Source organism: Anoplophora glabripennis, unplaced genomic scaffold (genome assembly GCF_000390285.2).
Source record: "Anoplophora glabripennis isolate ALB-LARVAE unplaced genomic scaffold, Agla_2.0 scaffold830, whole genome shotgun sequence".
Lineage (NCBI taxonomy): Eukaryota > Metazoa > Arthropoda > Insecta > Coleoptera > Cerambycidae > Anoplophora > Anoplophora glabripennis.
Genome location: NW_019417085.1, coordinates 52369 through 71118, shown reverse-complemented (window position 1 = coordinate 71118; position 18750 = coordinate 52369). Strand labels below are relative to the sequence as shown.

The 18750-nt window shown below is 31.2% G+C and overlaps 1 protein-coding gene across 1 annotated transcript in view; it reads right to left on the bottom strand.

Moving 5' to 3' along the window:
- Positions 1-18047, bottom strand: part of LOC108912068 (exostosin-3) — a 26070-nt gene extending 8023 nt beyond the window's left edge. The window contains exons 1-4 of the mRNA XM_018717229.1: positions 16839-18047; positions 12674-13165; positions 7798-8355; positions 2575-3299 (exon numbers count right to left, since the gene is read on the bottom strand). Coding sequence (XP_018572745.1) covers positions 2575-3299; positions 7798-8355; positions 12674-13165; positions 16839-17760 — 2697 coding nt within the window. The 5' untranslated portion in view covers positions 17761-18047. The remainder of the gene's footprint in view (positions 1-2574; positions 3300-7797; positions 8356-12673; positions 13166-16838) is intronic.
- Between the last annotated feature and the right edge of the window lie 703 nt (positions 18048-18750).

The window sequence follows — 18750 nt, the reverse complement described above, 5'->3', positions numbered from 1 at the left end:
TGTTTCCGTATATTATCCCAATATGCAGAATCTAACTGACTTCTTATGTTTATTTTACCTAAAGACTTAATGACTTAAATCTTTCACACTGTATATTGTCCATGCTTTATCCCCACCGAAAAGTAAGCACGGAAAACAAAACAGTGTATTTTTTAAATCACACCCGCACACCCACTCTGCTTTTGTGTATACATTATTGTTAAATTGTCTTTTATAACTTTTACTTCGGCTTGTTCCACTAACTTCAATATTTAATCGTGGTGTTGGCCCACCTAATTATTTTATTTTTAGTTTATCCTCATAAGGCAGAGAACCAAATAAAGTTTTTTGTAAAAACGAAACGCTATTAATTTTAATAACTATAATATCCGTAGACGCCTAAACGAGAATATTCACATGTGCCGCTCACAGAAATAAACCACCACATACCATGTACGAAATATTACTGCATTTACTGCAGCAGAGCCTGTCGCTGTTGCATCCACATAAGCCCATTATGTTCGCGTACTGGGTCACGTGCCTGATTAGCCAATAAAAACAAAGGACGCATCTAACTGTTCGCTGTACACACATTTTGTATATGAAGTTGCATATAATATAAGCTCCTAGATTTATTTTAGCGCGAGTACATTTGGATTCTTTAAATATTTTGTTGATATTTAATATGAATAAATACATAAAATTTTATGTGTTCTGCAGCTCCGCAGCTCTTATGGTATAACCGCCACTGAAGATTATTTTACAGAATCATAAAAACATTACAATATACATAAATATGCATACACAACTGTAATATGTATGTACCATATGTACCACTATGTACTATGTACCATAATAAACAATTAAAAGTAACATTTTTTAATGTTATGTTTAATTTTTACTGTTTACATATACATTTTCCATTAATCTGAATTTTCCAGTACTCCGGCACTCTTAGGTTTTTAATGCTGCCAGATTTGTGAGATTGTACTGTACTAATATATTTCTCTCTATACTAAATGTCATTATTTAAGTGTAAATTTTTTATGATATTTCATTTCATTTACAAAAATACAATTTAAAAATATTTAAAAATCGTACTACATGTAGTTTTTTATAAATATTTTATTATTATACATGGTGGGCAATTTTAATCAACCCAAGTTAATATCTCCGACAATTTAGGTTCTAGTGAAAAATGACTTCTATAAAAGTTGTACGGTTTGATGGGGGAAAACTGTTACTGACCTTAAATTTGACCTTGAGGTCACCGACCAAGGTCGGTCATGATCAACTTCAAATTTTCAAATAGGAGCCCCTATTTTTGATCCCGGAATTGAAGAGCGGAAAATTTTAAGATCAGATGGTCTTTTTGTCATGGGTCAAAATGACCTCATAATGTTACCTTTTACACAAATTTTCCAAATCGCCCTAAAAATTTTTCCAAATCGCCCCAAAAATTGTTCAAAATCGCCCCAAATATTGTTCTAAATCACCCCAAAGATATTCCAAATCGCCTCAAATATTGCTCTAAATCACCACAATTATTGTTCTAATTCGCTCCAAAAATGTTCCAAATCACCTTAAAGATTGTTCTAAATCACCCTGAACACTTTAAATGATCCCAAATTTTAAAGATAGAAACAACCATGCTGGAGTTACTGGCTTGAATATTGTGTAAAACGTAAGATAACAAAAGACACCATCTGAACGTAAAATTTTCTGGTCTTTTCAATTCTGGGTTCAAAAATAGGAGTTCCTATTTGAAAATTTGAAGTTGACCTTGACCGGTGACTTTAAGGTCAAATTTAAGGTCAGAAATAGTTTTTCCCCATCAAACCCTACAACTTTTATAGAGGTAATTTTTTGCTAGGACCTAAACTGTTCGAGATATTAACGTGGGGTGATTAAAATAGCTCATTCTGTATACGTTTACAGATGATGAGGAAGAAATGGCAAGGATCGACATTGATTTCAGCGGCCAAGAGTTTGAGGGCGATGAATTGGAAGATGAAATAGATCAAATTTTTTCATACATATTTAACGGTTTTTTGTAAATAAATATTCGAAAAAAGTTGAATATTTTTATATATGTAGTTACTAGTAAATTTTTTCATTCATAACGTTTTTTATTAATAAATATATTTTTCTATTTAAAACTCAGTGGGCGTGTCTATATTTTTATAAGAATTTTAGTCATATCTTGACTGAATCTGCTCTCCAGTTAATTTTTGTACGCTTACACTGTGACACTCTGTGTATCGGTGATATATAATACAAGTGTACTTTATGCTTTTGCTACTCAATGCTTTAAATTTAGAGTTTAAAGTCTGAATTAGGAGTTTAAAGTCTGAATTCAGAGTTTAAATTCTGTATTAAAGTATGAAATAAAGACAAGATATATTAAATCATTTCTGTAAGCAAATCTATCCGATACATGTTTCCTGCATGAATTTTTTATTATAAGAAAGAACTTAAAATAAATTTAGTATGGCGTAGATAAAATTTTAGTTGTTAAAGGTAATACTGAATATACTGGAAAGCATAATGAATAATATAAAATTAATGTTATGTAACGATAAGTTCTTTACTGACCTGCGAAAAAAAATTTATACACTTGTGCCTCTCTTGAAAATGTGTATCATCTTCAGACAGACTCTGAGGACAACCTGGGCATCTAAAAGTCCATCTAGATGTTACTTTGACAGGGGGTTTCCTGGTAATATGACTGACTAGAAAATTCATTGCAATATCTTCACAATTCATGTATTCATCCACTTTGTCTCTGATGGCTTGGGGTAACCATTTCCAGTATAAATGCAAATAATGCCTGTGCAAGAAAGCAGCACCTGTTAATACCATACTCAGTTCACAACTGTAGTTTGAATTGTACAACCAGCTATTTTTGGTATTAATGTCCCAAGCATGATAGCGACCGGGAAACCCTACTATTCTATCTCTATGTTCTCTCCAAACGCGGAATCCAAAAAGAATTTCATCGTGTCTTAGGTGAGCATCATCATCCACAGATAAAATGGCTTCTGTTTGTAAGTTATCCAATGGCAAAAATCTGTTATTCAAAGAATTTCGAGCAGCTTTGACGATATGAACTGGAGCCCCGATATCAGGCCATCTTAATTCAGGACTAGGAAGTCTGGGGGAATTCCATATTACAACCACCGAATGTAAATAAGGCAACCCTCGGAGTCGGGCAATTGAATCTAACAGCACTTGTTCCCTTTCATAAGTTAAGAGAAGTACTGTGAACTGTTCTCTAGGATTGTTTCCCCCAAGTGCTTCTGAAAACTCTTTGCCAGCCCCTGTAACAATTTGTTAGTATACTTTTCTTGTAAAGCAGCTTTACAAATTAAAAGAAATATGAAGTGATTTCACAAAATATAAATGTATAAATTAAATGAAAAGTCTACTAACTTTATTAATGCATACTTATTACATACAGTGCGAGGGCTATGTGTTATTAATCTGTGATTTATCTTGACAAATTATTTTAGATTTAAAATAAATGCATTGTTGAGAAATTTGAAATAAAAACTGTTCAAGTAAATAATTTTACATATATTTAAAAATTCTCTATAATTATTATTACAAATTTAAGGGTGTGTAAAGTTATACAGGGTGTGTCATTTAACACTCCCGCTGCCAATATCTCCGAAATGAAGAAATATATTTTAGTTCCGGAAGTTGGGGTTGTTAGGTTCCTCGAATAGCTTCAAATTGCAGTTAGAATTGTTAGTTCAAATCTTTCTGGCATGTCGATCCTAAAAAATTTTTCATCCCTGGAACGTGCAAATATAGTTCATCTGAAAGATCCTTAAATTTTGAGTAATTTTTGTAATATAAAGTTTTTCCCAATATTTACTTGTTTTCAAGACATATTGACTTCAATATGCAATGTATGATGTAATAGAAAAATTTATTACTTTATCTAAACCACACAGAGACAAAATATTCTTTTAAAATATTGTTATAATGACTTTATTCACATCACATACTAACTAACAAACAATAAATTATAAAAAAACAACTGATTAACTACAGAAAAAAAATTGTACAATGGTAGATCTTATAACTACTATAGTTAAATTGAAAGATGCAAACTAATAAAACTGTAATTATTGGAAAACTAATATGTGTCATCTGTCATACCATGACATGAGTCACCTATGACTGCATTTTTAATAATATTTGATAAAATACGGTTCGTCTCTGCCCCTTATATGATTTACCATTGTACAATTTTTTTTCTGTAGTTGATCATTCGTTTTTTTTATAATACATTGTTTGTTAGTCAGTATGTGATGTGAATAAAGCCATTATAACAATGTTTTAAAAGAATATTTCGTCTCAATGTAATTTAAATAAAATACATACATTGCATATTGAAGTTGACATATCTCAAAAACAAGTAAATACTGGGAAAAATTTTATATTACAATAATTACTCAAAATTTAAGGATCTTTCAAATGGACGATATTTCCACGTTCCAGGGATCGAAAAAATGTTTAGTATCGCCACACCATCTTTACAGAAAAATTTGAACCAACAGTTCTAACTGCAATTTGAAGCTATTCGAGGGACCTAACAACCCCAGTTTCCAGATTTAAAATAAATTTCTTCTTTTCGAAGATATTGGCAGGGGGAGTGTTAAATGGCACACATATATCACTACCAAATTTCAAATATTTGTTCTCAGATGTTGTCAAATCTTGTAATTTTAAAAAAATATGTTTTATTCTATTAATTTGTTTTCAAAATCGTAGTTTTAGTCCTGTTACCTTGTTTATTATAATTTTTTATTGGTTTCTCCCAAAATACTAATTTGAAACTAATTATACACAGCCATCATAAATGATTACAAGCCACGTGACCAATAATTTTGTTTGGAACAGTAATTTTATTTCCTGCTCATAAGCAATTAAATTTTGGTAAAATTAAAAATTATTAAAACAGTAATATCAAGATTACATTAAAACACAACATTCTGTTTCGCTAGCTGATGATTGGTGTAATTTTTCACAAGATTTTATTCAAACCAATAGGTAGACGCAATGGTTTGTTGGTGTTCATAGTAAATGAATCATTAATATTGATGATGTTAAGATTTAGGGATTACTAGTTGACAGTATCAGCTGTGCAATGTTGGTTGCCTAAGCTCAGCGGTCATGTGGCTTGTAATCATTTATGAAGGCTCTGTACAACACAATTTAAAAAATTAAAGGAACGGTAAAAGAATAATCTTCAACTTTTAACATTTTGGGAACAACTAGGAATAAATATTAGATATTTGCTGGTGACGTATAACTTTACAAGCCTTTCAAAAAAAAGCGAAAAAATCTTCTAGTTGTATGAAAATTTGTTCTAAACAATTTTGTGTTTGATATACTGCATTTATTCTTAATGGCTTGCATTGTGTATACTGAGAGGGGGATTGGTAACAGTAATATATTAGACTGGTTTTATTTTTACATCAGACAGAGCACAATATGTTAACTTTGTGTGCAATGCAATAGAGTGTTCCACAGGGTTATCACTGTGGATCAATCTTATTTAACTTATTTATTAATTATATCAATTGTTCTGAAGAATTCGAAATATATTGTGTCTGTTGCTGATCTTAAAGACTTTGTAATGATGACTGGTGACTTGATGACTTAGATTTGAACATTTCAAAATGTTCCATAACTTTTATTGAATGTAATTCTACTTTTTTCATAATTACAAAAAGCCAAAATGAATATCCTAAATATCAAATAAAGAATCTTGGAATGGTAATGGGCAGTAAATTAATATTTAAAACTTATTTACAAACATTAACACCCACAAATTTTAGAAACATTGATTGAACTTATGAAATATAGAATTTTGTCAATTAGTAGTATAAAATTTCTGTACATATCATAACACAGCTACCTTTTTATCTTTTGCAAATCTCTTAATTCATTTAAAAGAGCAATATAATTTTTAAAAGAAAGACTTTAAATCAGTGCAACACAACTACCTAAGCACCACAATAAGTTTATTATTAATTTAGTGGTATAGTTTCTTAAGTAGGAATTGGACGAAAATCAAATCATTGACGTTTTCCACTTGTCTTACATCATTTGTATGCTAATTTCTATTAAGTATTATTCGTATCTAATTAAAATTACATCTTAACTTACAATTTAAATTGTATACTGGTATACATAAATGTGAGATAGAATACCGAGATTTTCGTTTTTGAAGTTCCATGAAATCAGTTGTTTATGGAAAAACTATAAACACCTAAGCAGCAGGTTTTAAATGCTGCAAAGTCATTTCACGTTAAGGATTTATACTTTAATTTAAAATAAGACCATCTTTTAATAAACGCGTTGATAAACGTATTGAAGTTAGAGGTGGACATTTTGAGCAATTATTGTCAAAAAGGCATATTTTTTACTAATGTTTACTATTTTATTGTTTATTACAATTTTTAATTCTAAATAAACCCTTGTTTTTGACATTTCTAAATTATTTTAATTATTTCAACTATTAGCATTGGAAGTTTCAAAGCCAAATCTCAATAAATAAGAATTTGATACTAAAGATGAGATACCTTAAAGTACAAAAAAGTTATGTCATTTTCAATACAATCAATCTACGGCAGCTGGCGCCCTCTATGAACTATAACCAAAATGTGAACAAATTTGAATTCCTCTAAGCAAAGAACCTCAAACTCCAAAACTTTGTGTAGATATTTGCATTTATTAAGAAATAAATGGAAATAAACTAAAATTGCATGTATCTGTAACTTTACCTACGGTACTAACATTTTCATTCGCAGTTTTGAAAAAAAAAAAAAAATAGAAAAATCATTATTTCTGGTTTGAGTATTATTTTGTACGATTTTTTTTTGATAACTGGACACAATAAACTAGAAATAAGGAGCACTTCATATAAAGAATCGTACATAACCTCCGTGCAACAACACCCCCCTTCGGTGGTTTGTGATATTGCTCATTATCGAATAAATACATATCCTAGGAGATATGTGCTGCATATTAGTTATATTATATTACTTCTATGCGATACATATCCCCCGGGATATGCATATTGACAGCAAGGCTAATATGTAAAAATTGGAAGCTTCATTGAAAAGCTATTTGATTCTTTGAAATCGGCCAAAAACTACAGATTCTGCAACTTCCACAAGATACAGTAAAAATGTGATTATTGAGATTCGCATATTTTTTATAATGAGTACATACCCCCCAAGGTATGTACCGCAGTCAACTTGTTAACACCCTGTATCTCTTTAACTATCAACATTTGGACTAAGGTAAGTTCTGCTAAATTGCAATATTTTAGCCTCGGGAATCAACCCATGAATTTTGGCCCATTACCTCGGGACCACCCTGTATATATCTGTTTTGTTTTCCACCTGATTAGTTTTCATGTGTTAATCATTTTATAGTTACTGGTAAATTTGTTTTTTTTTTAGTCAGTACAGTATGAATTATTTGCTATTTTTTAGCATCGACATCTAAAATTGTAAAGGAAATCGTTTGATTACAGGGAAATTGGCGACTAAACCCACAGCTAGGCAGCTCACGTGGCTGACTGATGGTGTCAATGGCTAGCGGACCAATTGTGACAGCTCCAGTAATAACTGGTTCATTTGCCTTTTTTTAGAAAAAAATAAAATGCGTGGATCAGATTAGAAGATTTTCCATTTTGGCTGACAAATTTGAAATTACTTTGAAACCTTATTAAATTTTCATCTATAAAATTTATATTGAAAATATTTAGTATGAATCAGTATTAAAAAAACTAACCTCCTTGACCCTGTCCTATAGGACGAAAGCCTCTCCCAGAACCTATAAATTTTGCATCGGATGATAATACCGGATCAGTTGGTAAAGCAGGATACAGTCTAAATGGATCACCCCAATCATTCCACAGTTCATGACCCTGAGTGAATGGCAAGCTATAATTTCTCCTAAAAGCTGGGCTATCATAAAGAGGTTCTGAAGGACCTAAACTTTCTTCTTGTTCAACATCTCCTCCAACTTGCACCTGAATTGGTTGAAAAGTATCATTAAAAACACTTATAGCTGCAACAGTGTCAGCTGGAAGAGCTGGTATACCTAGACGTTCTCGTAATACTGCTACTATGGTGTCCAATGTACTTTGTACAGAAGCGAGATATCTCTCCCAAACTAATCTACCTTGTCGACGGTATAATAAAATATCTTCGTCTGGTATAGCTCTTAACAAAAAGTGTAGTTCGGTTACTCGGGTTCTGGTTAAAAAAATTACAACTCGTTTCCATTGAACAACTTCATCATAAGCTAATTTTACTTGGTCACCTCCCAAAATCACAGGAATGGCACCTAAAATTATTACAGAATTTCATTATAAATGTATAATGTAATAATAAATATTTCGATGAACATAAGAATGAAAAAACATATTTTGACATTCACTTTCTATCATATCTTACAATGTTGTTTGGCATAAATGCCACTCTCCCTCAGAAAAATGTTAAATTAAAAATGGAAACTATCAACTAGAAATTTTTTATTATAATATTGAATTTTGTATATTGTGTTCTTAAAAAGCATATGAAACTAAACTTACGAATTTTATATGTAACATTCTGTATATCATGTCACAATTGAATGGAATCGGGATTAGAGTGATACAAGGTAAAATAATTTTATGTATAGATCATATAGAAATCATTTATATTCAAAATAAAATATTTTACAGGGCTATCTCTTAGTTGGCACAGGAAAAGAACAGTTCTAATTCAATGGGTCGTCAGTACAGTATGTAGAGTAGTTTCAAAATCTCATGAGCCGGGAAATGCGCGAAAGGCGTGGCATATCTGCATAATTCTTCTAATAAGCACATCGTGAAAACATTGACTCAGAATTAGACCATGTGCCTCATTACAATCAGAAATGAACTAAGGCGCTCGGGCATCAATAAAGTCAACTAGCGAATGTTCATTATATACAGAGTGTATTTAAATACATCCTGTATATTTTTATTACTTACATTAAAATAATAAAGAATAGGGCATTTTATTATGATATTTGTAATCGAATCAAAGGCTTGTTTACGCTACGAGATCTCGAGATAGACTATGAATAATAGATGTAATCAGTGGCGGTTTTACCATAAGAGCTGCGGAGCTGCAGAACACATAAAATTTTATGTATTTAATCATATTAAATATCAACAAAATATTTAAAGAATCCAAATGTACTCACGCTAAAATAAATCTAGAAGCTTATATTATTATTTATTACGACGTGAGCGACGCTCCTTAATATATGCAACCTCATATACAAAATGTGTGCACAGCGAACGATTGCATAAAATTTTGCGGAGCTTTCGAATTAGCACTTCGCGGACACGACGAGACAGAAAATTCGGACAACCCTGATATGTTTCATGGACTCATAAATTTTAGTGTAGATCTTGACGACATATTAAAAGAACATCTAGCCACATGGGTATGACCGGGATTTTCTGTGATTGTACCGGGAATTAGCTGTATGGTCCCGGATTTCGGATTTGCACGTATAACACCCGGAATATAATATAATGTACATATATATAAAAAAAAGATAAAGAAAAAATCATAACACGGCGAGGAAAATTAAAATTCGTTGAATCGTTCGTAAATTTCACAAACGATTTTTTTGTTTATAAACAATATTTATAATTTATAATTTTATAAAATATATTTAGTTTAATCCAATTTATTTATACCATCAGTAGGTAATTCATGAATAGATATTTCAAAAATCGTTCTTGTGAAAATCTGTATTTTTGTATAAATGGATTGTTCCTTGAAATTCAGAAGTGCCAGGAAAACGCGTGACCTTGAAAATTTAAAAATTTTTCGTCTGCGGCGCCATTTAGGAACTCTCCGGGCACTTAATATCCCAGAATTCAATTCAACAAATGTAACAACCCTAAGCAGAACACATTCAATCAATGTTCACGCGCCGCCACTGGATCTAATGTTTTTAGGACGTAGAATAATTTAGGCAACGGTCGGAATTATGTTTCTGCACATATGAAGGTCAAAGCTCATAAGATTTTGAAACAACTCTAGGTGTTATTTGTATATGGTATAACTTTAGGTGGTGGTCATTTTTTAAGGGCAATAGTATGTGTTCTTCAGAATACTAATCTTATTTTTAAATCAAATGAATGAGTTATAATTCGTTTTTTTAAACTAAACTAACTCTTGCCTATGCTGCCACTAGACAGCTCCCAAACTCAATTGTATGTGCATGTTTATCAGTGTCGTCTGTTACCTTTTTAGCCAACTGTATGAAATGGAATGGCAGAAAGCAAAAATACAATAGGAAATAATTTTATTGTCTTTAAATGATTTTCCAATTTGTTATTGTAAAGTTGCCATATTTTTTTTAATGTAAATGCGGACAAAGCAGCATAATAAAATTTTCAAGTGTTTAAAAAAAATTTTGTATGATTTATAAGCTATGTTGGTATGGTATGTTGATCGAAATACATTACTAATTGTAAGTAAAATTAATATATGTTTTAAAATAATGATTTTTGCTGGTTTATAAAATATACATCATAATAAATAAATAAAAATATTAAATAATTTGAGACTTGAAATATATTTTGATTTCATTTTCAATATTTTTTTAAAGCACTGTGTTTAGTTTGTGAATATCAGAGTCACTACTTCTTTAGGTGAATATATTAATCTAGGTTCAGGCAAAAAAAACAGTCAACATTAATTTGACAAAACAAGAATAGCTGAATATGTCATCAATTTGTTTTATTACATTTTAGTTGTCAGTTTATCGGTTTACACGGTATTTGTAATAAGTTAAGTCATTTCACGACTTTCTGCATTAAATAGTTTTTACTAGAATCAAAATAGAATTTGTACAGTGTAGCACTGTGTTTTATTAAGTTTAATTTTATAGCACAATTTGAAGTAATCATCATTAGTTATTATAACATTAATATATTTGGAATTGATCAGTTTGACAAAATGCTTTTGTATTGTACCAAATTAATTTTATTTAAAACAACTTTTATACACACAGTTTACAACTTTAATTGTCACTGGGAAAACCGTAGGTGGGGAAAAGGTCAGGGGTCGGCAACAGAACCTGGCTCAAGTACCATTCCAAGTCCGCAAATGTCTCCAGAAAACATGGGCAGGCCTAGGCGCTGTCAGAGATTCAAGCAGTGGTGGTCCCCCATGGATAGCCTTCTGGGAGCCGCCATTGATGGGATTGCGGGCGAGAGCACACGACTGCACTTTCTAGAGTGCCGTTGAAGGGGAAGAAAGTCAGAGATAACCTCCTTTAACGAGGAGAGCCTACAATGGCTAAAACGAACCATGGCAGGCTTGGTGCCTTGGGAGGGGGCTAGACTCAATGTTCGTCAAATTTATCGTGTGGATTTCGGGGCATCCCGATGAATCAGAAATCATTTTACGCCGAGTGGAAATCCCGAATGGGGACTTGAAGACAAGGGCATGGAGGCTAATTAACGGTAAGGTTGAGGAAAAAGGCCAGACCCTTGTTCTCTCAGTTGAATGCGAAGGCACTGCAGAAAGAGGACTTCACCATGGTCCTTTTTAAAAACCTGGAGAAGGGCAGGGTAGATTTTGGACCTTCTGATGAAGATCACAAGGGATCAGCTTCTGAATCACCTGATCAAATTCCAGGTAATACCGGCGAACATTTAGCATAGTAGACTGGCATCTACCATAAACGTGGATTTAGTGGAGCCTTGGGTACATGGTTCCCAGATCAAAGGATTGTAGCTACCTACCTAAATAAGACACAAACTAAAACTTGTAAACAGTCTGGTCTGCCGAGGACGTGACTTAGCGTATAGAATGATGCTCCTGGGAAAACTCTTTCTGGAATCCAAAGATCTGAGAGATTAGTCAGCAAGGAAGCTTTTGGAAGGACAAAACTACTTGCTGAATAGGTCTGAACAGTGGGATGCACAATAGGCCTGATAAGGAGAACGTTGGCCTATGTTAGATGGCCTATATTAGAGAGATCCCCCTGAGCAACGTCACCATCTTCTTCTCTGTAATAGGTTGGTTAGCAGCTCAGATGGATTGATCTCCTAATGTGAGGAAATACAAGTGCTGTAGCTTTTTAAGCTACCCACCCTAAAATTACAAAATTCCAAGCCTGATAAGGCTGCGGAGCTTGGAACTTAAACAGAACCTAACCACAGGTTAGTAATCAGAAGAAAATGATGTTTACCACATTTCCAAATATTCCTATAAAATGAAAAAACTTCCCCATATTTTTTATACTTGTACGAAATCATATGTATAAACTGGCTATATAAAAAAATATAAAAGTAAAACGAATTGGGTAGGCAGTTATGATAAGGCAGACTGTTTTAATTGTGCCATCTATTAATGGGAAGTACAATTGGAATTTCATACAACTGTTGTCTTATATTAGACATATAGAAAGAAGTTGGATAAATAAGATCTTTTTGTAATAACTTGGTCCTCGACTTGCTCATATTTTATTATGTCGTAAGATTGATAATTTTTTACATTTAGGAAAAGCTTGTTTATCTATACATTTTTTTTATTTATTTGTTTGTTATTTGGGTGATCTAATTATTTACGTGACTATTTATTTTATATATAATGGGTATTAATCTCACCTGAGCGCAGAGCTTCATATACTCTGGCTTGTAATAACGTTGAGGTTAATAATGTGTTATCTGGTGCAAATATTAATACAAATGTAGACTCCTTCAATATTGTCCTTCTACTACTGTCTGTTCCACATAAAGTCCAATCTTGTGGCCCTACATCAATATTGTTATCACTTGCAGGTACACATTCAAATTCGAACAAAAATTGATCTGATGTATCTGTTTTTGCCAACTGCTGTAAGTGTTCAATTATGAATTTATCCAATCGCTTATCTTTTGCAATGTTAGTATCATCATTGTATGAATCTGTTGAGGGCAACTTCACCTCTTTCATTTCTCCTTGAAAGGAAAGAAGATACGTTCTACGAGCAGGGAGCATATTAGCACATTCTTGCCAAACATCTCCTCCTGGTGGTCCTAGTACTGGCGAAATAATCAAATCAAAATTTGGTCTGAATAAATCATAACTGAAAGTAGACTGCACTAAGATTGCTCTTCCTGTAAATAAATAATTTTTAAGAAGTTATAGTTCAATGTACCATTGAATTAATAAAATTAAACAAATGTATCATATTGATTTGATGCAGAAGCTTATTATTAACCACAAAAATCTTTGCTTCAATTTCAAGACTAAATAGAAACTGAAAAATCGATATCTCCTTTATTATAGAACATATCAAAACAAGTTATTTACAAAAATTGTAGCCAGGTTAAAACTGCACATTTTAAAATTATTTTTAATTAGCAACACTACTGCAAACTAAACCAATTGCAGCAATTCTCTCCCATTGTATGACAATAAGCATGCAATTTTATCCCTGCAACAAAATCCACGCAACTTTGTTGCCGCAACTAAATTGCATTGTCTGATACAGGCTTAAGTCGTTTAAAGATGAATAGTGATGAACGTGACAGAGTCACGGAAAGTGACTGCTGCTGTCTGTGATGTTATTTATTATCAATGAATTCCAGGAGAAATTATGAAAAATAACATGAATTTTTCGAAGAACGTGAAAAAATTTTCCTAGTTTATTTATCTGAAAAATTAAATAAGTTCAAGTCATTAAATGTATGAAGTTAGCTCTCAATGGTTAAAACAATGTTAATGCCCAAGAAGAACATTGATATTACCAAATTTCCGAAATTAATATATTTTCTAAAGAAAAAATCTATGGATAAGAAGTAAACAAATTGTTAACAGAAGTCTCGAACCACAATTATTTTGCTATAAAGGTATTTTTGATATTTTTTTAGTGATTGTATTAAAAATTTTGACAATTTGTGTGTTATACCTATACTTAGCTTGGGTGGCGCATAATGAATTAATAAAAATGATAGTAGATTCATTCCTAATACAAAAATGTGTGGCAAAATATTATACCTACCGAATATTCTTTTCGGCATAAGGTAAACACGGCAAATAAAATTATTAATGTAGAAAATAAACAAAACCAACCTGAAACTTCCAGATACGAACCCAATATTATTGATAACAAATAATATTTTGATTCCTAAATTGACTGGAACATCAACATTTAATAAAGTCATATTTTCGATATAAATTTATTACCAATAATTATTCTGTTCTATTCTACATGGAAAATTAGTGATAGTTTGCTTTATAAACTATGGACCAAAAATTAAGGAGTACTAAAATTTTAGGATAAAAGAAGGAAATTTAATTAATATTTTCGAAACCACTTGAGATATTTCAGTGATATTTATTACGTAGTGATAGTTTTTAATAAAGGCGCCTGTTTTTCAATATATACAAACATAATTTTTAGCTCAAACAGTGGTTAGCGTATGAGCACTGACTTTTAAAGAAAAAAATGGTACGGCAATGGTTTTTTTCCCAAATTAAATTATTTTTGAAATCCCTGTTCAATTCGAAAGATACAAACTCTCTTGTGTTTTTGTCCCGCGATGCGCCGTTTTTCAATAAAAAAAAACTTACAGAATTATTAATAATTTAATAGTAAAAATTAAATGAACAACAACTATTAACAACATACAACATTAACATTACAACTAATAACAAACTATTATTACAAAAATTGTTGAAAATGGCCTTCTTCAATAATATTGAATATGCATGCTTCTGCCCTGCTTCGCATGGAATTATTGTACTCTCGATGAAATATTTCCGGAGTATTTTTTATTCTATTGCATGCTGCAATTACTCTTCCTCTTAATTCCTCTACAGTATTAATGGGACTTGTGTACACTAGGTTTATTGCAAAATTGTAATCTTCAATAATTACATTAATTAATTCGGACAATACAAGAGGTTTTATTTTTCTACTTAAAAACGGCGCATCGCAGGATAAACATTCAAGAGAGCTCGTATCTTTCGAATTGAACGGGGATTTAAAAAATAATTTTATTTGGAAAAAAAAACATTGGCGTACCTACTACTATTTTCTTTAAATGTTTTTTATCAAAGGATACTGAATACATTTAAGTAGGTACACTCGTAGGTACATTTATTATAAGCATTGCATATACACCTCGATATAACACGATACAAGTTTTTGTTAGATTTCAAAGAAAGTTTTGATGTAAATCTATAAGTGGGTTGTATCAAATTGCTCGTAATAAAATGCTTCTTTTAGGTAAACCAGTGAATCTTGCAATTTAAAAAAAAGAATAAAATTAAATTTAGTAATACATATATGAAAGTTAAAACTAAAAAACAACATAAACATATGTCCGACCCTCTACATTAAAAAATTAATTTGGAAATAATTTTTTTCGACTTGATTAACAAGAACATACCTACTTATGATACGTATGTACATACATAGTTGTGTTCAGAATGACGTTGCAAACCAAAATAATGTAAAATATATTTAATATTTTCCATTTAAAAATCTAAAATTAATGTCATTACCGGTGAAACCGAAACTTGAAAAAAGTTGAATGCTAAATTCACGTTGGCGTTCTGTACGTATCCCGAGATGTATCCTCCAAATTTGTTTTATTTTTATTTAAAGACAAGTAGGGATATAACTGCATATAGAAAATTCAGGGACTTATACTACTCAACAATATTAACAGCGTAACCGCAACATTTTTTTTTATTCATTTTTTGGCTATAACTTAAGATATTTTTTTCTAGATAAAATAATTATATAACTGCTCTGCTTCAAAAACTGGAAAGAACACAACACATACTGGACGAAGAAATTATCATAACTTTTTTACTTACTGAAATTAAGATAGTATGTAATATTGACCAAAAATTAATAAATTGTTATGTTCTATTTTTATAAATTACCTACTTGTTAGTTAACATTATTTGTAGATTTCAATGCTCAAGTTTTATTACTCATTTCCTGACATATTTAATCCCTGCTCCAAATTCATTTCCCAAATGTATACAGGATGTTCGGAAAATGTGTTAGAAAATTTTAAGTGGAGCTTAAAAGAGGAGGAGAGGAGAGGAGAAAATGTCGAAAACTCCATGATTATCATGAAAGTTCTATTTTTATTTTTTTTGTCATGGTAAATTTATTTTTCAACCAATCCATCTGAAATTTGGCACAAAGTTTTAAATGGAACACTGTATATACAATAGATATTTTATTATTGTTATGATGTCGGGATGTCAGCATTTATATGTACATTCGAGTGTGCCTAAGTACCTATACCTACTTGGAGTGTGGTTATACGCGTACCTAAATAATTCTTCTTGTATTGTTTATGTAAAACATAGTAGTAAATCGTAGTAAATTATTTGTGCAGATTTATTTATTTTACTGATTGAAAAATGTAACTCAATCAGAAAACCTTTGTTATTCTAGTAAAAGTTAAAATTACAATCACTAACAAGCAAATACCAAAGTAGTAGTAGTAGGTATATTTAATAAACCACAAAAAATGCTGGGTATTTTCGATATTTTGGGAATTTACTGGGAATTACTTACGCGGATTTACTCGGAATTAGTTGGGAATCGCGGGCAGTTATTAGGAATTAGAGGGGCATTGAGTGCATTTATTGGGAATTACTAGGGCATTAAAGGAATTTATGGGGAATTAGCAGGGCATTGCGGGAATTTAACGACAATTAATGGAGCATTAGTAACAAAATGGGCATTGGTGTACAAAATTTTGGTCAGCGGTTTACCCCTCGAATTTTCTGGAGTACATTAAATTAATACACACCTACCGGTATCTATTGAAGAAAATATGTCTCCTGAATTGGCAGTAAGATCCCTTCTAGCTAAATTTAACAAAACATGATTTCTTCCATCTCCACCCCAAAAAGGTAATTTTTTTAAAGCATTAGAGTCCAGTGCAGGAAAATTTTCCATATTATCATTGTCTTCAGAGTCCTTTAAAGCTTCCCCAACTAATACTAAGAAAATACAAGCTTTCTTAGGATTATTTGTCAGATGGGGATTATAACCCAATGTTTGTTTCAAGGTAGTTTTTAAAAATCCGTCAACATCCCAACCCCTGTGCATTACAGGATGTTGATCAGGATCATAAAGGTATACTGGAAATCCTGATGTTAATGAACATCTAGAATGATCAAAACAAGAAAACATTTGACATCTTTTAGATAGATTTCTTGGTAAGTTAGTTAAAATTGCTGGAAGCACATCCGCAGTTAACATTTTCGGCAATGCTAAGTCAGGTGTATTCTGTTGTAAAGCCTCTCTTTGAGCCACTTGAGCCTGTTCAATTGATATTTTCAGTCTATTTAAATTTGTTTGCTGATGAAACAGTTCTTGTTTCAGTTCCTCTATATTTTTCGAGTATGTCTGTATTTCTAATTTAAACTGCTGCCTTTTTTTCTCAATATCACGTAGTTCACTTAAAACTGAACCTCTAATTCTAAGCAATTCTTCTACACCTACTCTTAAATCATCTACTTTAATAACATTGAGATCTTCAGGAAGGTTTTGATGTGAATGTGCACTGTGTTCTATTAAATTAGAATTTCTTTCCACTTTTGATAAATAAAAATGTGTAATAAGTGGTGTTAATATTAGTATTGCTAAAACCATAATAACTATTCGCGACAGTTTTACATGAATTAACCACTGGCAAATATCTTTATTATTCTCAGCATTTATTGTAACCATTTTCCACCCTTAATAATCACTCTTTAACAAATTTGAGGTATATAAATCCATACACAAAATGTACACATATTTGATATATTGTTATATGTTAACAGCTTGTATCCTTGTAGATGGTTGAAGTGGATTCCAACATTCTAACCTATTCAGAATTCAAAGGTAAACTTTATGCAAGTGTGCACAAATTTCATTTTTCATTAGTAATTTTTGTACATGTATATTTGTATTTGTATATTGATAGGTTTTTAGACTTGACTTAATAGACCTAACCATAGATCTTCTTCTTCCTCTTAATTTGTGTCTTTTACCAGTGAATCAGGGTTGTACTTGTTTAAGAACTAAACAATAATTGTACAAAGTTATTTTTTACAAAATTGTACTAATAGTTATTTATGGTACTAGTATGTTACGGTATACAGGGTGTCTCAAAAGTATGGAAACAGCACATTAACTTTCGAAAAATGCATTTTGAGTTAGTTTAAGGTATATTATAACAATAAGTGAGAGTAATTTTTTGTTCAACCCCCGGCCAAGGGTGAAAAAAGATAAAACAAAGGGGTTTTTCAAGATAACTCAAAAAGGGTAAGAGCTAGAAAAAAAAGTTCATGAAAGTTGTAAAGCATACAATTCTACATAAAAATGGCCTCTTGATTTTTTCTCGTACTATTAAAATTAACAGAGTTAGGGAGGCTAGAAGTTAAGGGAAGATTTCAGAAATTTAAAAAAATCATAACATACAGAAAAATGAATGAATTTTGTAATTTTTTTTTTCAATCTGCTCTAAAAAAGTGTAACTTTTCATTCCAGAGAAATAGACATATTTTTTAATTTTTAATAAGAAAGTTATAACAAAATCAAATTTTTAATCGTTAATTTTAATGATTTAACAAAACTAAAACAATGTTTTTTCTATACTATTCGATTGATTATTTAAAATAATGAAAAGTGGCATTCGAATTTTTTTATTACGTTGGTTTCTTAGACAGCTACAAA